This window comes from Thalassophryne amazonica, chromosome 6 (genome assembly GCF_902500255.1).
Source record: "Thalassophryne amazonica chromosome 6, fThaAma1.1, whole genome shotgun sequence".
NCBI classification, from domain to species: domain Eukaryota; kingdom Metazoa; phylum Chordata; class Actinopteri; order Batrachoidiformes; family Batrachoididae; genus Thalassophryne; species Thalassophryne amazonica.
The window spans coordinates 128,199,608-128,224,152 of NC_047108.1; the positions used below are offsets into that span (position 1 = coordinate 128,199,608).

At 41.2% G+C, this 24,545-nt stretch overlaps 1 protein-coding gene across 1 annotated transcript in view; it reads left to right on the top strand.

Annotated features, from left to right (window-relative positions):
- Nucleotides 1-24,545, top strand: part of syt6a (synaptotagmin VIa) — a 216,889-nt gene that overhangs the window by 190,131 nt on the left and 2,213 nt on the right. The window contains exons 2-4 of the mRNA XM_034171554.1: nucleotides 9,090-9,480; nucleotides 11,348-11,909; nucleotides 21,911-22,031. Coding sequence (XP_034027445.1) covers nucleotides 9,090-9,480; nucleotides 11,348-11,909; nucleotides 21,911-22,031 — 1,074 coding nt within the window. The remainder of the gene's footprint in view (nucleotides 1-9,089; nucleotides 9,481-11,347; nucleotides 11,910-21,910; nucleotides 22,032-24,545) is intronic.

A 24,545-nucleotide genomic window follows, 5' to 3' on the forward strand; every position in this document is an offset into this window, starting at 1 on the left:
ACTGGGCTCCCTCTCATTCACACACATGTACTCAGTCTTGCTTCTACTGACTTTCATTCCCCTTCAATCAATCAATCAACTTTTTTCTTGTATAGCGCCAAATCACAACAAACAGTTGCCCCAAGGCGCTCCACATTGCAAGGCAAGGCCATACAATAATTATGAAACACAGTCTACGTCTAAAGCAACATAACCAAGGGATGGTCCAGGGTCACCCGATCCAGCCCTAACTATAAGCCTGAGCGAAAAGGAAAGTTTTAAGCCTAATCTTAAAAGGACCCTTCTCTCCAAAGCATATCTCCACCTCTCCAGACTAGACTCAACTTGCTCTCTACTCTCACTACAGATCACAATGTCATCTGCAAACACCATAGTCCATGGGGACTCCTGTCTGATCTCATCTGTCAACCTGTCCATCACCACTGCAAACAAGAAAGGACTCAGAGCTGATCATTGGTGTAATCCCACCTCCACCTTGAATGAGTCTGTCATTCCGACTGCGCATCTCACCGCTGTCACACTATTCTTGTACATGTCCTGCACTACCCTAACATACTTCACTGCCACTCCAGACTTCCTCATACAATACCACAACTCTTCTCTTGGGACCCTATCATAAGCTTTTTCCACAAACACACAATGTAACTCTTTCTGGCCTTCTCTGTACTTCTCCAACAGTATTCTCAGAGCAAACATTGCATCTGAGCCTGGTTCTGCTGGAGGTTTCTTCCTGTTAAAAGGGAGTTTTTCCTTCCCACTGTAGCCAAGTGCTTGCTCACAGGGGGTCGTTTTGACCATTGGGGTTTTACATAATTATTGTATGGCCTTGCCTTACAATATAAAGCGCCTTGGGGCAACTGTTTGTTGTGATTTGGCGCTATATAAAAAAATTGATTGATTGATCTGTAGTGCTCTTTCTCGACATGAAACCATATTGCTGCTCACAGATCTTCACCTGTTTTCTAAGCCTAGCTTCTACTACTCTTTCCCATAACTTCATGCTGTGGCTGATCAGCTTTATGCCTCTGTAGTTACTGCAGCTCTGCACATCACCCTTGTTCTTGAAAATAGGAACCAGCACACTTCGTCTCCACTCCTCAGGCATCGTCTCACTTTCCAAGATTTTATTAAGCAATCTGGTTAGAAACTCTACTGCCATCTCTCCTAGACATTTCCATGCCTCCACTGGAATGTCATCTGGACCGACTGCCTTTCCACTCTTCATCCTCTTCATAGCAGCCCTCACTTCTTCCTTACTAATCTCTTTTACTTCCTGATTTACTCTCACCACATCATCCAGCCTTTTCTCTCGCTCATTTTCTTTATTCATCAGCTCTTTAAAATATTCCCTCCACCTTCTCAGCACATACTCCTCACTTGTCAGCACATTACCATGTGCATCTTTTACCACCCTAACCTGCTGCACATCCTTTCCAGCTCTGTCCCTTTGTCTGGCCAAGTGGTACAAGTGCTTTTCTCCTTCCTTACTATTCAACTTCTTGTACAGCTCGCAATATGCCTTTTCCTTCACTTTTGCCACTTCTCTTCTCGCCTTACGCTGCATCTCCTTGTACTCATGTCTACTTTCTTCATCTCGCCGACTATTCCAAAACTTTTTCACCAACCTCTTTCTCCTTATGCTTTCCTGGACCTCTTCATTCCACCACCAAGTCTCCTTGTCTTCCTTCCACTGTCCAGATGTCATACCCAGTACTGTCCTAGCTGTCTCCCTCACCACATCTGCAGTACTTTTCCAGTTGTCCAAAATTGCTTCCCCTCCAACCAGTGCTTCTCTCACCTGCTCGCTAAATTTCACACAACAGTCTTCCTCCTTCAGCTTCCACCATCTGATCCTTTGTTGAGCTCTCACTCTCTTCTTTTTTACTTCTAAATTCATCCTACAAACAACCATCCTATGCTGTCTAGTGACACTCTCGCCTGCCACCACCTTACAGTCTCTGATTCTTTTAGCTTGCATCTCCTATAAAGAATGTAGTCCACCTGTGTGCACCTTCCCCCCCTATATGTTACCCTGTGCTCCTCCCTTTTCTTAAAGTAGGTATTCACCACAGCCATTTCCATCCTTTTTGCAAAACTGACTACCATCTGTCCTTTCCCATTCCTATCCTTGATACCATATCTACCCATTACTTCCTCATCACCTCTGTTCCCTTCACCAACATGCCCATTGAAGTCTGCTCCTATCACCACTCTTTCATGCTTGGGCACACTCTCCACCACCTCATCTAACACACTCCAGAAATCTTCTTTCTCCTTCATCTCACAACCTACCTGTGGGGCATATGCACTGATGATATTCATCATCACCCCTTCAATTTCCAACTTCACACTCATCACCCTGTCGGACACTCGCTTAACCTCCAACACACTTTTAACATACTCTTCCTTTAAAATGACCCCAACACCATTTCTCTTCCTGTCCTCATCATGATACAACAACTTGTACCCACCGCCGATGCTCCTGCTCTTACTTCCCTTCCACTTGGTCTCTTGCACACACAATATGTCTACCTTTCTCCTCTCCATCATATCAGCCAGCTCTCTCCCTTTACCAGTCATACTACCAACATTCAAAGTTGCCTGCTGTTTGTGGAAACGTTCTCCTCCTGTTCTTCGTCATCTTTGCCCAGCAGTAGCCCAATTTCCACTGGCACCCTGTTGGGCAACAGCACTGGTGGCGGACGTTGTTAACCCGGGCCGCGACCGATCCGGTATGGAAATTCGATTCTTAGTCTGCATAGTTGGGTTGAGTTGTTTTACGCCGGATGCCCTTTCTGACGCAACCCTCCTCATTTATCTGGGCTTGGGAACGGTACTCAGAATGTACTGGCTGCACATCCCATGTGGCTGAGCTTATCATCAGTTGCTAACCAACCTACCAAAATGATGTATTATAGTCTGAAAAGATTTACCTTCAGTGTAACACTGTGAAGAGCCGTGCTTGTTTCTTTTGTTTTTTTTCCTTCTTTCTAAAATAAAACAAACATATAAACAAAGGCAAGGCACCCCGCTGCCTTCATACAAATAAGTAAATAAATAAATCATTTTTGTTTCTATAATGACATACCCAGCTAAAAATAAGCTTGCAAAGCGTACAGAGGTAAAAACGGCAACCTTTAGAGTCCGTCCAGTCTGCTCTCTCTCACCCCAACACTCATCTGGAAATAAAGGATATGAGCTACAAATGTGAGTGGGTGAGAGTAGAAGCTTGAAGATGTATATGCTTTTAGTGGTGACTGTGTGTGATAATGTGGCTAATCATCAACCAAATATTTAATGTAATAGATTATTTAGATATACTGCATCACTTATGGGTTAGAAGACTATTATTATGAACACATATTGACAGAATGCTTTAGTTATATTTGCAACCACACAAAATAAGCTTTTTTTTTTAATTAGTCATGTTAGCTGGCTTGGAGAGACATTTTAGAACTAGCTAGCTTGCAAGAATAGGCAGTTTCTATGTTGATAGCAAGTTAGCAATTAGTTAAAGGTATACTATGTGGAATTTTGTTACAACTAACTGCAGACCATAGATATCAAAATTTTTGTCTTTTCACTCAGGGCTGATGCAAGTGTGTGTGCCAAAGTTTCCCAAATTGAACTTGATGGGAACATCTCCCATAAATCTTTCACTTCTCCAGGGATTGTCTATGCAAGCCCTTGGATCAAGAAAATTCCATTAAAATTTATTGAAATTCATTCTGAAAATTGGTAGTAAAAACAGCCAGCCTTCAACCATAACTGAGTCCAATACTTGTGTAATGTCAAAAGCTGTCTTCAGGTATGTGGACACTCTGAGATGAGAACATGTTGCTCGAACGCCACTAGTTCAATATTTGTATGTCATCCATCACACAATAGGTCATCATTTTCAATTTCAGAGACGACACTAGATATTACTGCAGCTGAGAGCTGAGGTCATCCTGCATTTGTGTGATTTTCTTCACACATGGTGGCTTAGAGGGTTAGTACTTCATATAGTTGGGTAATGCAGTGGAAAAAGTACTGTATTGAAGTTACACACAAAAATACAAATTCCTGACCTCTCAGTGCTCTGGCAGCAGTGAGTTTTTAAGCGAGGGCTTTCACTGCCATGTCTCAGTGGCCTGTGCTGGGATTTCTCCAATTCGGCGTGATTGTGGGTGAAGACGCAATGAGTGAAAGTGGAGTCAAGCCGATGCTCTGGAGAGAGCAGTGTGAAATTACAAATGACATGGAGAGGCCTGGGGCACTGGACAGCTGAGAAATCCTCCTCAGGGATAAATCCTTCCACATTTCAAGTCCTGACCACTGCACAGCTGAGCTATGACTTTGCTTTGGTGGACAAGCTGTTTATTTAGACGTAAAAAGGCATAATGTGTGCAAAAAAGTGAGTAAAATTTCTTTTTTTAAAAGAACGACGGTCATTTTCACTATAAAAGCTCTAGGTTCTTGTTGCAGTCAGTGCATATGATGTTGAAATGTAAAGCTACAGTGTGTGAGATTTATTTGATAGAGCATTCATAATCATCTGTTCATTCATGTATAACTACATGCAACATTGAGTTGATGTATTTTCATGAGCTTGGAATGAGCTCTTCATATCTACTTGGGGGTGGACCCCCTCGTGGAGGCTGCCATGTTGATACGGTAGCCCGATAGGAACATACTTACTCTACCATTTTGCAGTACACCTGCAAAACAAAAGAAAAATAAGAGGTCAACGTCTACTGGTTGTTAGTGCAGGACAGCAAGTTTGAGAACCCTCATTTTTGTGAAACAGAGGATCATGTACATAGCTTAGCACAACAACAGACAAGGGAGTGTGAATCCAATGCGCCAGAGAAGTAAAAAAAATCTTGACAGGTGATGGCATTTTTTCATGCTCCCATCACAAAATGAGTCACATTTTTGTGGCACTGTGTTTTTTCATTTTACTATTTCTAATCCTACCCCATCCCCTAACCCTAATCATAACCCCCCTCCCAGATCCACCGGTGTCACCCCGCATTTAGTGCTCCCATCACAAAATAAATTTGTGCTCCCATCACGAAAATGACAGTATCACAAACCATAGATTCATTTACTTTTTGTGATGCCATCATGAAATGATGTGAGCTTGGGTTGGTGTTTTGGGTCAAGGATGAATGCCGCGAAAATGGAAAGTTGATAGGACTAATATTTTTGGAGAAATTAGGGATATTAGGTAACAACAGTGAACAATGGATGTTGATATCACAATTAATCAGACAAACTCTGAACAAAGGAAATATCTCAACCTTGCCAATTGAAAAATATGACATCAACTAAATGTGCCAAATAATAAATACAATTATTCACAAACTTTCTCATTTTCATTTCATGCACTTTCAGATCAAGTCATTGTTGAACTTTTGCATAATTTGTTAGTACCCTTGAAAAATGTCAGCTACCTATTTTATAAACACTAACCCAATCTAGAACCCATGGATCCCCATGGGTCCTACGCACTAGTAGTGCTCGATGTGCATTCTCTACAAGTAATTTTAAAAATAACTTGCAGGTTGTCACAGCTCACTGCTGCTCATGTACTGCTGCAAGAAAACAACAACAACAAAACCTTTGCAGTCAACTGAAGGTGCCATGAAGCCCCGTCCTGTTATAAGGAGTCAGGAGTATTTTGTTGAGAAACCTCAAAGATGCTCCTCAGCATTATTGCAGGCACATCTGTGTAATTGCGGTGTGAGTGTGGAAAAGAAACAATCTAGCAAAATTCTCAGAATCGAAGTCAATCCTTGCTGTAAAGTGTGAAGACGTTTCCACATCTCGGGTGCTGAGATATAATTACATTCAATAAATAATGGAGCAGCGCTGCCAAGTGTCTTGATGGCAAAGCCAGGAATATGTTTTTGTGTTCTTTTTTCTTCACCCCCTGTGAAGCCTTGCAGAGTGTTTGTCAGCATTCTTGGTAGATCTCCAAGTCTTAAGCTGCTTATTCTCCACTATGTATATTGAGACGGGAAGCAGCACACAGACAGAGCAGCACCTGTGTGCTACATGCTTAATACCAGCTCGTGCAAATTCATCCTTGGTGAAAAAAAAAGTTAACATTTCTTCATTTCTGTCCAAAGTGTCCTTGACCAACACTCAACACCTCCACTTTGTTTAATCCACATTGGCTCCAAACCAGTGGTGGGCACAGTTCCGATAATCCGATAACTGATAATTATCAAAGATAAAGTTTTCATTATCAGATTATCTTTTCAGATAACTTTGAAAATCATTATCAGACTAATTATCTTCCAATAAATTTTTGTTCGATGATTTTTAGACGATTAACGTTGTAAACAAAGGTGAACTGATATGTAGTTCTACCCCCTGCAAACAGAGGAGAGCTGCTTCTACTAGAAACCGCTCCATCCTCTGCATGCAAAGGAGAACTGGTCACCCAAAAAAATAATAATAATAATAATAATTTCTTTTAACCCCATACTGTTACACGGCCAATATCACCCAAGTCATCCAGAGGCATACATTTTTAACTTATGGTTCAAATTTTAATCAAACTAATTTTGGACAAGTTATTTAAATTAACGTCACGTCTGAAGTTTTATAAAGTGAAAATATCAGATATATGTTTTAGTTTTAAAGTAATGTGCTAATTTTTAAGGTTTTAGTGAGCACATGCTATGCCCAGCAGTGCATTATGGGTGATAATCTCAGTACATTCATGACAGGAGAAATACATTTGATCAGGCTCCACGGACAACAGCATTAAACTCTAGTGCCTAAAACTCTTGTGCCTAAAATATATTCTCTGGGTTTATAGATGTTGTTATTGTGTTTGCGTTTATGAAATTCCACGCATCTTAAATGTAGCAGACACAGATTATCTGGAATTGTCTTTTGGCAAGTTTTTAAGGTCTCTACTGCCATCTGCTGGCCAGTAGTGTTCATGGCAGTATTCAAACTGAAGCTGGGCTGATATTTTCAATCTCTGTACTCGGTTCCAGCTCAAACTGTACCACAGAACCGCACGGTGTAAAAGTTCAGCGCAAACGATTTATCTTCTCACACACATTGTATGTTCAAAAACCACACGTCGGACTCGTGTTTCCCGAAGCAAAACATAAACAGAAGCTTTTTTTTCAAACTTAATTTACAAAAACTCTCAATGGGAGACATCAAAGTTAAAAACAAATAAAACAAACAAAAAACATTACAAGACAGGTCTGTGGTGTTTGCACAGGCACAGTGCAAGAGGTTGGACACTTGTAGCTCTTCAGCAGCAGGATACCCTCACGACGGCCAACCAGAATATCAAACAGGTTTGATTTTCATCTGACCATATGATCGCTGATCAGGAGGTGGTTGTGAGATGTTAAATGCAGCTTGTTACTCCATATATACTAAACGATGCAGGATGCACGATTAACCTGAAACTCGGTGCGATCCAAAAAATTCTTGCACAAATGAAAAATCAGCTGAAAAAGGGCCAAAACTCGCACTGGCACCATTAGATCATGACAGTGTTCTATTATTTATTTTGACACCGGTTATATCAGACGGTTATCTAATTACAACTTGGCTTTTTTTTTTTTTTTTTTTTGAAAATGCCTTCTTTTTTTTTTTACAAATAAAAAAATGGCATATTTTACAAAAGCACATTTATCTGTAAACACCAACACACGACACACATTAACACACATTAACGTGTTGGTTTACATAGAATGAATGAGTCAGTCAACCAATCAGTGTAGCGGAGGCACATTTTACCCAGAATGCCATCTGTCTGTGTTTGTTACAAAACTTCAGAATTAGTGCATTATTCAACATTAAAAGATATATGTTATACCGTATCTTAACTTTGCACAAATGACAGAATTGACATTAATGGAGTTATTCTATCAGTATTCATTTTATTTATACCAAACCATAAGTCTGCTGGGCTTTATTTTCCAAGACCTCGGCCTGACGGCACCGTTGTGATTGAGTAGAGAGTTGAGCTTTGTGGCTCCTCTCAGCTGCGTTTGTGCTGGAAGCCATGTAGTAAACAGGAGCTTCCAGCAGGGGGCAGGACGCTCAAAGACAGAAGTGCTGACTCGTCGTTTGGGTCTGTTGTCACCTTTGATGCTTTCAGAAGCGATTGTGGTGTTAAAACTCAAAATCAGCTTGTTAGTAGTTGCAAGTGTACCGGAGACAATACTGGAATTTATCAGTTATCTGTAACTTCCAATACATTTTTGGGTGGTTTATCGTTTTAGCTTTATCGACAATTTTAATAATCACATAACTTTTCAGTTATCTGATTATCTGTTATCAAAGTTAATTTTTTGGTTATCTGTGCCCACCACTGCTCCAAACTAGAAGTTCAACAGTTATGACCTGGACTTTCACCTTTTCACCCACGGTCAAAGTTCATTCAAACAGTATATAGGTGTTATATGACTTTAATATTACGTAGTGTTTCATAGTAACCATAGATGTATCTTGAACCATTTCCTCATCATTGTCATTCTAAATTTTTAGCCTGTCACCTTGATTTTTAACTAATTTTTCTATAAATCAAACTACTTTTTCTTTGGTCCAAATTAGATCAAAACCCTTTGGGTTATGTTGTTCATATACACAGACGCAGAACTGGAAACAGTATCCTCCTGTATGTGCTGCTGCAGCTGTGCATTGGTGTTAATATGTGAAATTAAAATAATTTGACTGTATGTGCTTTATCTGTGTTGTAGTACAAAGCTCTAGCACTGCACCTCTTTCCCAATTTTCCATAATTTTTCACACCTTGTATAATTAATTCTATATGTTTAATGTGGGAGAAAATGTTCTTTTAATATGTACACTCTATGCATGTGTACACACCAAACCTCCAGCTGAATTCTGCTCGCACTAATACGCTGTAAGGGAGAGTTTGTTTTAATCATCTCCCAGTAAAACATAGATCACTGGACATTTAAAAAAAATAAATAAATAAATAAAAACCCATCCTAAAGCACTATTTCTCTTTCTGTCTCTCCTCTCTCACCCTTGTATTCGCCATCTGTTTGTCCATATTGTGTGATCCTCTGTTTCGGGTCCCTGCGGTTCACCACCAGACGTTACTTTTGGCCTCCTGCTCGGTGTGTTTGTGGTTTGCGGCCTGGCTCTGCTGGGTCTTCTCACATTCATCTCCTGGAGGCTGTGCTGGCTGCCTTGGCGGAACAAGGCCCATTTCCACAATCCAGCTCTCAGCCCGGCCCGTGGTCCAGACCAGCGCCCGCTGCGGCCGTCGGTCCAGCTGCCCAGTCCCAACCAGCCAGTGATCACCATGGCAACAGAGAAGGCGAAGGACCCCATGGACTCAATGGGTTTCCTGGAGGCAGCAGTGAAGATAAGCCATACGTCTCCCGACATCCCCACTGACGTGCAGCTCTCCATGAGGGAGCACTTTCTACGCCGCACGCAGCGCATGCAGAGACAAACCACCGAACCTGCTTCCTCCACCAGGTTAGTCGCTCATAAGTATCACGATGCCTGTGTTAGCAGGTTTAGGGACGCATGCAAACTGTTTTACCCTTCAAGTCATGAAAAGGGATTTTCCTCAGCACCACTGTAATTTTATTTGTTAGCATTCAAATAAAGGATTTATATTCATATTGATAGGGTGACCATATTTTGACTACCAAAAAACCAGGACACTCAACCCGGCAATGAGATACTCGAAGTTTACTCAAAGATGCCTTATCATTTCAATGCATTTAAAGTATGCTTCCTCTGTATTGATAGAAAATTGTTATATTACAAAATGTTATGTATAATGAAAGACACAAATTCAGATGAGTTTCTCAGAGAAACCAGGACATGTCCTGGGAAAACAGGACATTTGGTCACTCCAGTCTGTAAACAACAGAATTTTGACCCACAAGACTCAGTGACCTACTTTCTGTTGCAAGACCATAAATAACACGGAAGAAGGGGGTTCTGGAAATCTGTATAACTCAAGGGTTGAACTGCTGCACCCAACACTCAGCGGGTGAAGCTATATGTGCTCACATGTTAACATTGTGGAGCTGAAGAAATCTTTAATTAGATTTGCAGTAAACTTTTAAAAAAAAATAAGAATGCAATGCACTTAATTCCAAATATCTGAGCTTCTGTGTGAGATGCAGCGAAAAAAGAGAGAAATCAGCCACAGTACCAACTCTAGGCCATCCGGTGTTTGAACACGGTGGTGAACACAAATTTAACAGTTGGCAAGCCAATAAATTCTAAATTACACCTGTGCCCACAACATACTGTCTATTCCTGAAGTAGAAGTAAGATCCATGTGGACTCTGAGGCCCGTTGTTGTTCATTTCTGGAGTCCGTAGCATGAAGCAGATGAGAATCTACGACTCCCCTGAATGGGATGTCAGTCCAACACAGGTTCCTTGTAGGTTACTCAGGTTCTATTTGTTGAGCAGGTAGATGAGTGGATAAGGAGTTGACCTGCCAATATGTACATACATGCTCCAATCCTGCTTATGCTTCTTGGGTGTCTGTGTCCTTGAACAAGATACTTCATCTGCATTGTCTTAGCCCATCCAACTGTCAGAATTGGTTCTGCCCTTAGCTAGGGAAGTAAATGTGAGGCATCATTGTAAAGCACTATACAAAAGCAGTCATTCTTCTACTTTCCCAGCCAATACCAGTACCCAGTACTGAGACAATGCAGATTAAGTGCCTTGTCCAAGGACACAGATAGGCAGCCTGAGTGGGAATTGAACCCGGGTCTACATATCAGTATCCCACCTCCTGAGCCACTCATCTACTGGCTCTGTGTATGGTGTATGCAAAATGATCAAGAGTATGTTTTATGTGGCCCTTATGGTGTCGGCTATCCTTTTCCATCGGGAAACAGCAAGGTAATGCACCTCACATATCTTAGATCTGAAATCTGGAATTTCCTGCTTTGATTTGGTTTAGGATGAATGTCAGGCCTTCTGGGAGATCCAGTGTGCTTGGTCAAGAGTCAAGACTACCCACTGGGAGGATCTTTGCACGGGTTTTATGTGGGGTGTCATTTAAAGTGTCCAAAGACAAGCCTTCAGTTCAGTGTGGGACTTCATGATGTCATGTCAGGTAGCTAATGCTGTTAGAAGTCTTGTCATGGAGTTGGTGGTGTTGAACTGTGGTCTCTTGTCACCTGCAACTTTATCAGCAGACATGAGGTGACCTGAGGGGACATGAGGTGATGCAATCAGCCAGTTGTTGTCAGCGCGAGTTCTTTGAGGCCAGCTTGGTGTGTCAGAGCCTTTGAATTTAAATCCCTGCAGACTTTCTTTGCACATCGTCCATAGAGACGGTCTTTCACTCATTTTTTCTGTCCCTGTAGGCACAATTCTTTCAAAAGACACCTGCCCAGACAGATGCAGGTAGGAAGTCTAGACCTGGGAAATGACTATATGGTGGAGAAGGAGGAAAAGTCCACCAGCATCGGCCGCATTCAGCCAGAACTCTATCAACAAAAGGCTTTGGAGTCAGAAGACATGTCCAAAAATGGCAGCAACAAAAACTGTGGCAGAATTAATTTCTCCCTCAAGTATGACTATGAAAATGAATGCCTGCTGGTTGACATCCTCAAAGCAGTGGACCTACCAGCCAAAGACTTATGTGGTACGTCTGACCCTTACGTTAAGATCTACCTGCTGCCTGACCGCAAGAAGTTCCAAACACGTGTCCACCGGAAGACGCTCAACCCCACATTTGATGAACGCTTTCAGTTTTCCGTGCCTTATGAGGAGCTGGCTGTCAGGAAGCTTCATATGAGCATCTTTGACTTTGACCGCTTTTCACGACACGATATGATCGGTGAGGTGGTGTTGGACAACTTATTCGAGACATCAGACCTCTCCAGGGAGACAAACATATGGAGGGACATCCAGTATGCTACCAGTGTAAGAACCTCTTTTTTAATTTGTGACTTTTTTGCAAATTGTTTTATTTTAAACAAGTAATCAAGTAAACACACAGAATTCACCAACTTCCAAGTTAGTGAGATCTCACAACATAGAAACCCATCAAACTATAATAATGACAGTTCTTATCTGTGTGTGTGTGTGTGTGTGTGTGTGTGTGTGTGTGTGTGTGTGTGTGTGTGTGTGTGTGTGTGTGTGTGTGTGTGTGTGTGTGTGTGTGTGTGTGTGTGTGTGTGTGTGTGTGTGTGTGTGAACAGGAAATCTCAAATGGGCATGAACAAATTTAAATCACATTTAATGGAAAAATAGGCCTCGAGGAAGAGTTGATTAAATTTGGGCACAGATCCAGATCAAAGGGTGGTTGTTGCATTTGATCTTGAGTTTGATCTTTTATCCTAGTTCAACTGAATGGGACCCTGCCTTTGATCTTTGATATCTGATCAGGAATTAGGATCAAAGAGCCATCCTGAAGATCAAAGGAATCTGTATTGAGGGGTCGATCTTGCTTTTAATATTTAAGAAGAAAACCCACAAACAAAGATATAAACAGTCAAAATTATTTTTTTTAAACTTGTATTTTATTAAACTTTGTAACACAATTATACAAACACAACACTGACATAAATATAGCTGGGTAGCACATTATTATTAATTATTTTGCTTAAACAATGTCAATTTTTTCCATTTAGTTTTTTTTTTCCTTTTTTTGTTTATTTGTGATTCCTTTTAGTCTCAGTCTGTGTGTTAGTTTTTCCATTGGGAATACGAGGTCTGTTAGAAAAGTATCAGACCTTTTTTTTTTTTTTCCAAAAACCATATGGATTTGAATCACGTGTGATTGCATCAGACAAGATTGAACCTTCGTGCGCATGCGTGAGTTTATTCACGCCTGTCGGTCGCGTCATTCGCCTGTGAGCAGGCTTTGAGTGAGGTGTGGTCCACCCCTCTCGTCGTTTTTTTATTGCGAATAAATGTCTGAACGATTTGGACCACACCTCACTCAAAGCCTGCTCACAGGCGAATGACGCAACTGACAGGCATGAAAAAACTCATGCATGCACACGAAGGTTCAAACTTGTCTGATGCAATCACACGTGATTCAAAAAAAAAAAAAAAAATGAAAAAAAATGAAAAAAATAAAAAGGTCGGATACTTTTCTAACAGACCTCGTATGTCTTCTAGTGTTGTTACCCATTGGTCCTTTGATGGCATATCTGTCTTCCCCCACTTCCTTGTTATGCTTCTTTTTTTCTTTTCTTTTTTTTTTTTTTTTTGCTGCTATTAACATTATCTTTACCAAATATTCATCGCATTTATAAATAGATTCATCTCCAAAACTGTTCAGATAAAGGAATTCTGGTTTCAGTGGAATTGCATAAACTTGATACAGGACATTACAAATTGTTTTCCAAAAATCTAAGAGTTTGGGACATTTCCAGAAAATATGGGAATAAACAGTCAAAATTCAATGAAAGATAGCGTCCTTGCAAAACTTCCACATAGTGGTAATGTAACCTATTGTTTTTTGTTTGTTTGTTTTTAGTTAGTAGTTTTACCATCTCACACTTGTCACCAGTGAGGGTTGAAGGTTGGTAATTTGTAATATTTATATTTGATCTCAGACACCCAGTTGGCGCTACATGAAGATGTTGCCCTGTGAGGTAATGAAACGGCTGCAACAATGTCCTTTACAATTACAACAACACTGCACATTTCCTCACCTTTTACTTTGACAGTTGCCACTATATGTAGCCCTGCTGAGAGACAGTGATCATGAATAGGATTGCTGAAAAATGTCTTTGTTACACGTTACCAGCATACAGTAGTGTTCAGAATAATAGTAGTGCTGTGTGCCTAAAAAGATTAATCCAGGTTTTGAGTATATTTCTTATTGTTACATGGGAAACAAGGTACCAGTAGATTCAGTAGATTCTCACAAATCCAACAAGACCAAGCATTCATGATATGCACACTCTTAAGGCTATGAAATTGAGCTATTAGTAAAAAAAAAAGTAGAAAAGGGGGTGTTCACAATAATAGTAGTGTGGCATTCAGTCAGTGAGTTCGTCAATTTTGTAGAACAAACAGGTGTGAATCAGGTGTCCCCGACTTAAGGATGAAGCCAGCACCTGTTGAACATGCTTTTCTCTTTGAAAGCCTGAGGAAAATGGGACGTTCAAGACACTGTTCAGAAGAACAGTGTAGTTTAATTAAAAAGTTGATTGGAGAGGGGAAAACTTATACGCAGGTGCAAAAAATTATAGGCTGTTCATCTACAATGATCTCCAATGCTTTAAAATGAACAACAACAACAACAAAAAACAGAGATGTGTGGAAGAAAACGGAAAACAACCATCAAAATGGATAGAAGATCAATGGGTGAGCCTTTGCCATTCTGGTTATTCTTCTATGTGCACATTATGGACATTCTGCACAGCTAAACTTGCTCATAATTGCACACCTTCGTAGACAAATAAAAACCTGCCTTAAGCCCCTGCTAAAGGCCACCAAAGAGCTCTGGCAAACATGTTGTTTGGCACATCAAATCTGAACATGCTGCTGTTTTGTTCTGTTTTTTATGACTATTATTGACGTTTCTTTTGCTTGGCTCAGCATCAAGTGACTGTAATTAGAGAGCAGTCTGCAGAGGATTTTTATTTACACTTTATAATATGAGCTGAAATGTTCAAATTTAAGTGGCAGAATATTAACATTGTATCGTATTGATCAACTGCACTGATATGTAAGTTTGTGTTATTACAAAGACTAAATCAAGTACTCTGGTCAAATGCCAAATTATACAATTACTTAAGTTTCATGGTTGGTGTCTAAAGGGCATTTTTGGGAACTAAATGTTTCTCTTATTTGGCATCACATTAGATTCTGTAGAATTCGTAAGTTCACCACCTCAACAGAGTCCTGACCAGACATCCAACAGTTTCTCGCCCTCAAGCTCTTGAACTTCAGCTCCTTCAATAGTTGGTCAATAATCTCAGTGTTATTGCTTGGGAGGCAGAAAAGCAGTCAGCCCGTTCCCTGGCACACAAATCTTATTGTACCACCAAATGATTTTATGACAAATTCCCTTGCTCACATTAAATTTATGACTGGCAAAATAAATAATGCACAGATGGTGGGAGTCCAGTAAGAAAAAAAACATAAAGTGGTGTGCAATATAAGGCTTGGGATCAAAACGCTGTAGAACATAATGACTGCAAAATGACATCAACATTTAGTGGCATAATGAAGGCAATGGGCCAATACGTTCCTCAGTTCATAGATCAAGGAACAATAAGCAGTAGACTTACTGACTTCACACAAATTCTCTGTGCTGTCTGAGTAAGCCAAAGATACTCTTTGAATATTTGTAAAATGATAAGCAGAGAATTGTGTGGGAAAAGATTTTCTATGAAGTGTGCAAGTGACTGAAAATCTATATTTTTTTGTAATAAGGCATCATGTCAAATGAACAGACTAGACAGTATATATATATATATATATATATATATATTTTTTTTTTTTTTTTTTTTTTTTTTTTTACACATACAGTGAGGCAAATAAGTATGTGATCCACTGTCGATTTTGCAGGTTTTCCCACCTACAAACAATATGGAGGTCTGCAAGGTTCCGTCATGGTTTAAAATCCTGCAGGGCAGCAAGCTCCCCCTGCTCACGCCAGCACATGTCCAGGCCCGTTTGAAGTTCACCAGTGACCATCTGGATGATCCAGAGGAGGCATCGGAGAAGGTCATGTGGCCAGATGAGACCAAAATAGATCTTTTTGGCATCAACTTCACTCACCATATTTGGAGGATGACAACAATGTGGGGGGCGCTCCGGGAGTACAGGGTCCGGGGTCCTTTGTTAAGGGCTATTCGGTCCCTGTATGACCACAGCAGGAGCTTGGTTCACATTGCCAGTAGTAAGTCAAACCTGTTTCCAGTGCACGTTAGTCTCTGCCAGGGCTGACTGGTTCTATTCATTACCTTTATGGACAGAATTTGTAGACACAGTCAGGGTGTAGAGGGGTCCGGTTTGGGAACCACAGAATCTCGTCTCTGCTGTTTGCGGATGATGTGGTTCTGTTGGCTTCATCAAATCAGGACCTTCAGCGTGCACTTGAGCGGTTTGCAGCTGAGTGTGAAGCGTCCGGGATGAAGATCAGCACCTCCAAATCCGAGGCCATGGTTCTCAACCGGAAAAAGGTGCCTTGCCCTCTTCAGGTCGGTGGAGTGTCCTTGCCTCAAGTGGAGGAGTTTAAGTATCTCGGGGTCTTGTTCACGAGTGAGGGATGGATGGAGCGTGAGATTGACAGACGGATCAGTGCAGCATCTGCAGTGATGCGGTCGCTGTATCGGACCGTCTTGGTGAAGAGAGAGCTGAGTAGGGGGGCAAAGCTCTCGATTTACCATTCAATCTACGTTCCAACCCTCACCTATGGTCATGAGATTTGGCTCATGACTGAAAGGCCGAGATGAGTTTCCTCCACAGGGTGGCTGGGTGCTCCCTTAGAGATAGGGTGAGGAGCTCGGTCACTCGGGAGAAGCTCAGAGTCGAGCCGCTGCTCCTCCACATTGAAAGGAGCCAGCTGAGGTGGCTCAGGCATCTTTTCCGGATGCACCCTGGATGCCTCGCTGGAGAGGTGTTCCAGGCACGTCCCATTGGGAGGAGGCTCTGGGGAAGACCCAGGACACGCTGGAGGGACTACGTCTCCTGGCTGGCTTGGGAATGCCTCGGGGTTCCCCCGGAGGAGCTGGGGGAGGTGTGTGTGGATCGGGAGGTCTGGGCGGCTTTGCTTGAGCTGCTGCCCCTGCGACCCAACTCCGGATAAATCGGAAGAAAATGATGGATGTATGGATGGATGGATGGAGAACAACCCCAAGAACACCGTCCCAACCGTGAAGCATGGGGGTGGAACCATCATACTCTGGGGGTGTGCTTCTGCAAACGGGACAGGACGACTGCACCGTATTGAAGGGAGGATGGATGGGGTCACATATGGTGAGATTTTAGCAAACAACCTCCTTCCCTCAGTAAGAGCATTGAAGATGGGTCATGGCTGGGTCTTCAGCATGACAATGACCCCAAACACACAGCCAGGGCAACTAAGGAGGGGCTAAGAAGCATTTCAAGGTCCTGGAGTGGCCTGGCCAGTCTGCAGACCTGAACTCAATAGAAAATCTTTGGAGGGAGCTGAAACTCCAAACCTGAAAGATCTAGAGAAGATCTGTATGGAGGAGTGGACCAAAATCCCTGTTGAAATGTGTGAAAACTTGGTCAAGAACTACAGGAAATGTCTGACCTCGGGAACTGCAAACAAAGGCTTCTGTACAAAATGTTAAGGTCTGTTTTTCTATTGGATCAAATACTTATTTCATGCAATAAAAAGCACATTAATTATTTAAAAATCATACAATGTGATTTTCTGATTATTATTATTATTTTTTTTATTCTGTACCTATGATAAAAATACAGACCTCGACATTCTTTGTAGGTGGGACAACCTGCAAAATTGTGAATGGATCAAATACTTATTTGCCTCACTGTGTATACACACAAATCGTTGGTGACATCACCCAGAGGTTTTTTTTAAAAGCTGGCTTCACGCTCAATTGGGGAGTCTTCAAATGTCACCATCTTGGAGGTGCCTCACTCCCGGTCAGCCCAGTGTTTCTTTGGGCAAAGGCGTCATCACCTGGGCGGGATGAATGAATGAAGCCCAAAGTCGCTGATCTCAGTGTTATAAAACAAGCTAAAAGTGAAATGATAACCTCGGTTTGGGTGTTTTATAACACATATTTTTTTTAGGGCATTGGCTTCATAACAGCTGATGCCAGTATTAAAAATTATGACCAGCATATTTCCACAGTAACCGTGGACTAACAGTGCAGGTGATGACCTCCTCAAGCTATTGATGCCTGCTAATTGCTGCTCAAATACAAATTAAATAACACTGAAATCTCACTTCTTGGAAATACCAGCGCACAGATTTTATAGACAGTCCATTAGTACAATTAACCACACAGCAAGCCATATTATCTCAGATATTTGCAATAAAATTCTCAGAAAGAACACCAGCCAGTCCGCACCTCACTTTCAAATATCAGAGTGATTGGGGCATGTTTGATTAAGATATAATGTGAAATATACATTAAATGGTTTTTTTTGACAGAATTATGAATTTTTGAAAATTCATTCAATGTTAAAGATAGGGATTTTTACAATTTTCCAAGATTTTTCCTGACTTTGACGTTTGACCTGTGACCTTGAAAGTTGAATTAATTCTTGCCTAAGAAGATATGAATCTTCAGTAAAAATGGCATAATGATATATGAAAAATTGTGGGCTTCAGGCTGTTGAAAACCATCTCTCAGGCTTGGTTAACAGAGATGGGTGGACACAAATGCAGGACTCGAACAAAGAGCTCTGTGTGTAAAAACAGTTTACTGAAGCACTAAATGGAGTCTGGTACAATCAAAGGCAGTCAAACAAGAGCTAAAGTACTTGGAACATCAGGCTTAGGCGTGGTCGATAATACATGCAGTTGGTCAAAACACACGAGAGGCAAGCAGGTCGAAAATACACAAAACAGAGCTGGAGAAAAGGTACAAGACACATCAATCTGGCAAAGGAGCAGAACAAACTGAAGAGGTTATATACACCCAGGTGTTGAGCTGCAAATTGAGAACAGGTGAGCGTGGAAAGCACCAGAATGAGGGTGTGGCCAGAGAGAGTTTCCCTGGGTTGAGTTTCCCTGGTTGGGAAACCCAACCAGGAAAAACCCAACAAGAGAATAAACATACAAGAAAGCAACCCTAACCCACCAGTAGTGGGCACAGATTAAAAAAAAAGTTAGCTTTGATAACCGTTAATTCTCTCACTGAAAGCTGTCTGTCTGCTCCAAAACATATAACAGACAAGCGCTGAAATCTTTAATTTCAGACTTTGCAAATGTTTTAACTATTAAGCTTTATTCACTATGCCCGCTGATAGTTTTCAAAGTTATCTGGAAAGCTAATCCGCTAATGAAAACGTTAGCTTCGATAATTAGTGGTTAGCAGATTAGCGGAACTGTGCCAACCACTGAACAGAACCATAATAACATAACCCAAAGCATAAAAATAAAACAAGGAAAAAAACTCACGTCCTGACACAAACAAACAGACAAACAAACAAACAGGTGTGAAAACATAACCTCTGCCAACTTCATGGGTGGAGGTAATGAACATGTAATGATATATAAGTTGCACAGGAGTGTAAGTCACAGAATCTCACAAACTAGTAAAAATAAATGAATAAAACGACCCACAACTTACAGAATTAAGTATATGGTATTTAATTTTGAATAAGAGAATAATGCAATATGCACAGCACTATAAAGTGTTTCTGGAATCAGAGCAACACTTTGTACTTGTCGGACGTGTGTAGTTTTGTTGCACTTTCATGATGATCAAACAGAATCTTCTGCTTCCACAGCGAGAAAGTGAAGAGACATTAAGACCCCAGCAGTCAGACAGATGTGCTGGGATTTGCCAGTCGCTGGCTTCTCACCAAACTCTTTCTGGGTGATTAGACATCTGTGTGACTTTAACACTGTTTATGGCATAAGGCTAAGCACCGACATGGGGCAGAAAACATGACCTGAGCCTATTAACTCAGCAGGGTCTCTTAAAAATGACTTTGTCCACAACTAAGAGCTAATATTTGGGTTCACGTCTCAGTTGGTCCATGAGAATGTCAAAGCAGATGAGTGACGGATTTCAGTGAAATATGCTGAACCACTTGATGTCCTCTCATTGGATATTTTCATTGGGTGGTCAGGCATAAATTCATGGTCCAAAATGTGTTTGAAATATGTGCCAAATTGTCAGTGAAGAATGGAAAACTGTAAACTTGTGGTACATTTGATTCCAGCAACGTAGGTTTAGAGCATACAACATCTTTTTTTAGTGGCTGTTGACAGCATGGGCTCTAATGATGTGTCCAGGCCGTGACATGAACTTTGATCATAGCCGGTCCTTGTCTGGATGTGTTTTCTATGTAGTGGATGTTGGGCAGGATTGTGGTATGCAGCAAATTTGGTGCCTTTATTAGTAAAAGAAAGGTTCACTGACCTTTTGCAGCCAATACTCTGACCTTTGTGGAAGTGATGGATGCTCTGATTGCAGCACTTGAGAAACCTAAGTGAGGTGTTGCAGTGTCTGAGTTTGCAATTGTCCTGGATTAAGACTAACATCCAGGCTGTCAAAGACTTCCTGCGGCGAATTGTATCTGTTGGTGGTGAAAAAGTCAAACTTGTTGAAAAATTCATTTATCTCAGAAGTGCTATTCATGTCTCTGGGTCTTCAGACTCAAGTTGGAGAGACACCTGAGAAGATCTTATGGAGTCGCTGGAGGTCACTGGACAGCAGTGTTTAGTGGCATGAATCCCTTTGCAGGAGACTGAACAGCCAAGTCTTTTGGATTCCTGAAGCTTCCTGTGTGGTTGTTAGGCCAGCCAGTGACCTAAGTCTAGGACTCAGTGTCTTTGACACTAGTTCTCTCCAGAGGATCCTTGGGTACCAATGGAATGACTTTATGTTTTAGGAAGATTCAGCAGAGACATTCCACTGCCACTGTGAGGTAACAGCAGCTACGACAGTTTGGCTACGTGGGGTGCTTCTCTGGACCTGATCCAACATACTGATGCCTCAGTGTTGAGGACCCCAGCAAATAGAAAAGCCCAAGGAAATGCCTGCATTTCACCTGTCTGCATGAGATAGATGACTACGCCCAAGATGTGGGGATGGACCCGAGCCGTTTATGTAGGATGGTGGATACGGCAAGGCAGTGCACAAGTGTATGCTTTCTGACCTGAACTAACAGCATTCTGGCTTTTTCTACAGTTGACTATCTGTGAACATGGTGAATTGATGCAAAATGGATATTGCCCTTTTCTTTTGTTGATAATTAAGACTATATAAACAGTCTAAAAAGCTGCTTATTGGAATGGCTTTATGACATCACAGGTCTTGCACTATAGGACAAATTTACAAGTCAGCATTTGGCTGATTTGGCTGAGGGTGATTATGGATATCTATTTTCTCATCTCTAGGTTCAGCAGTGAGTTCTTCTTTGTGTGTATAAATTATATCCACATTATATTCTGGGGAGGTGATGGTCTAGTGGTTAAGGTGTTGGGCTTGAGACCAGAAGATCCTCGGTTCAAATCCCAGCCTGATTGGAAAATCACTAAGGGCCCTTGGGCAAGGTCCTTAATCCCCTATTGCTCCCGGTGTGTAGTGAGCACCTTGTATGGCAGCACTGTGACATCAGGGTGAATGTGAGGCATAATTGTAAAGCACTTTGAGCGTCTGATGCAGATGGAAAAGTGCTATATAAATGCAGTCCATTTACCATTTATATTCTGCAGTCATTTTTTTTAGCTTTGACACATCTCTGTGTTCCTCAAATCTGTGCTGCTGAAACATGTTATGAAACCAAAGTGTCCAGCTATTGACATTTTAGACATTTCATCACTAAGTGGATATCAAAGGTACTTTTTGGTGTCAGTATAGAGATATATGAGAATGAAATTTTTCATTGTTTCAATAGTACCTTCTCTGTCCCCATTTAGTTGCATTTAATAACATTTTATTGACTGCAAACATCATCTCAAGGGATTTCACATATGTAGCAGGTCTAGGGCATCTTATTTGGACAAGTGACAGAGATCCAACATTCTTTACTTTTAACAAGAAGAACCCTGAAGCAGAACTAGAGTCTGTGGGGTGGCATCCACAACTATTTGGAAATTGAAAAACAGCAATGAAATATAAAGATCTGTACTCTATGTGGACACCTTGGGAAAAGCCCACGTGTTGGAGAAAAAAGCATCATGAAAAAAAAAGACAGTCTAGAGCTATTTTACTCTTAATCTAAGCATCAGTTGGATCTGAACATGAAGCCAAAGTGAATTCTTACATGTGCTGTTCCCAAAGGAAAGCGCTGACCTCGGGGAGATCATGTTCTCACTATGCTATCTGCCTACCGCGGGAAGACTCACGCTAACTGTCATCAAGTGCAGGAACCTCAAGGCCATGGACATCAACGGATACTCAGGTAACATTTGCATGTGTGTGTGTTTGTGTGGTTCATCTACAGTTGCACAGACTTAAATTAAATGATCCTCTGAATTTCCCATTTCAAACATGTCAGATAAAATAAGCAAACGGGGGGGGGGGGGGGGGGGGGTGCACCGCTGTGCTCAGCATTTATTAATATTCAACACTTGCAATATTAAGACATTGTCAGCAAATAATTGTGTGCCGTCTGGAGAGTTTCCTTGTCGGTTGTTGCACGTTTTTCAGATCACTTATAAAAATGTGACTTTATAGTGAATTAAACAGCAGGGCTCAGGGGTGATTAAGTGTGACGTTTTCCTTCTCATGTTTAATGACATTCATCATTTTAATCCCTTGAGTTCTTATGGGTGTAGCCGTCTGCCATTATTTGATTCTGCCTTGTGAACAGTAGCTATTAAATTGTGCCTTGCAGCATATTGGGTTTCAACACTGGGCTGTTTACATGTGACTAAAATGTGGCATAATGGATCATACGAGGCAATTTCTGATAATGACTGAAATCAGCACATATCAGGAAGCTTTCTCAGTTTTGACCTCTCATCCTTTTTGTTTACACAAGACCATTGGGTCACTTACTTCACTGGTGCCAGGCCCTCCAGGGTTTCTTTAATATTTCAGTAAAAAAAAGAAGAAGAAGAACATGTTGCATGATAAAATAGATCTTAGACATCTCTGGGGATGCTTTAGCTGTAAAGATAAATGTTTTTATTAATCCTCCCAGAAGCCTGATGCTGCTCATTGTTCTTTATTTAATACAAGCAGAGGGACACAGCTTGGCCTGAGTGAAGCGTAGTGACCAAGTTTTAAACATTTTTCTCAAAAAAAAAAAAAAAAAAAAAATTAAGCTCAAGTGCTAAGTCATTGTGCTACAGCTGTCAAACTTGTGTAGTCTCTTAATTGTGTTAAGATATTTATTATGTTTTGAATTTTTTCCCCCATTTTCTTGTTTCACGTTCTGTATTGTATTGACTTAGAATAACTAATGCCACGATTCCTCACACTCTGATACAGTAGTTAACGGCATGTGCCTTGAAAGCTGATTTGCTCTCTGTCAATAAACACAGATTTATTTCTATTTATGTATAAGTTTTAAGCTTATTTTCAAACTTTGGCTGATGACCTAACCAAGGCTTTTCGGCAAGCACCAATTAAAGCAACAATTCATGATGGATTCAATCGTCCACGTGTCTTGAAAAAGATGTAAACTTTTAGTCAGTAAAATCACAGAGCACAATGTAATGGCTAATGTTAGCATGACCAAACAGCGCCTTTGCGGACATTTCATTATGAATATCTTAAATAATATGGCTGTTGTGCAGTTAATTGGCCTAATGGTTCATCTAAGAGGTGTGTGCTTGTTTTTCCGGTGTGTCAGGTAACAGCTTATGCACACAGAAAACCACTACACCGAGCGCACTGCCTTCACTGCAAACATGGACACACACACACACACACACACACACACACACACACACACACACACACACACACACACACACACACACACACACACATTAATGTGAGTGAAGCGACAGCACCACAGGCACCGGCACACGCTCGCTCTATGGTACAGCAATGCCAAAACCGGTGTTCTGTCGACATGAGGTGCGTCGTCGAGATGAGGTTCCTTGCGTAACTGCATATGTGTGCACTGAAAAAATTACTTGACAAAGTTCACTTATTTTGATGGGCAAGTAAATGTATAAATTGTTCATCCGAACGTAGTAATGTATAAAATCTACTCACTATAAAACGATAAGTATTTTTAACCTGGAGTTAGATTATTTCGACAGGCAAAATATACATATACATACATTTATGCTCCTAACGTAAAATACAGAAAATGTTTTATTTACTAGGCTATAAAAACACTGAATACAATTAATAAAAAAACTTTGACGGAAAAAACAAACAAAAAAAAACAAAATGCGCATGCACAGTTGCACGTCAATCGAGTTACATCATCTCCACATGTGCAGTTGTGCGAAGCACATCATCTCGATGGGTGACGTCTTCAAGTCCGGGGTAGAGCGATGTGCGCATGCACACGCATGCACAGTAGCGCGACGCACCTCATCTCAACGTTCACCTCATCTCGATGTTCACCTCATCTCAACGTTCACCTCATCTCGACGTTCACCTCATCTCGACATTCACCTCATCTCAACATTCACCTCATCTCGATGTTCACCTCATCTCGACGTTCACCTCATCTCGACGTTCACCTCATCTCGACATTCACCTCATCTCAACGTTCACCTCATCTTGACGTTCACCTCATCTCGACGTTCACCTCATCTTGACGTTCACCTCATCACCTCATCTCGATGTTCACCTCATCTTGACGTTCACCTCATCTCGACGTTCACCTCATCTCAACATTCACCTCATCTTGACGTTCACCTCATCTCGACGTTCACCTCATCTCGACATTCACCTCATCACCTCATCTCGATGTTCACCTCATCTTGACGTTCACCTCATCACCTCA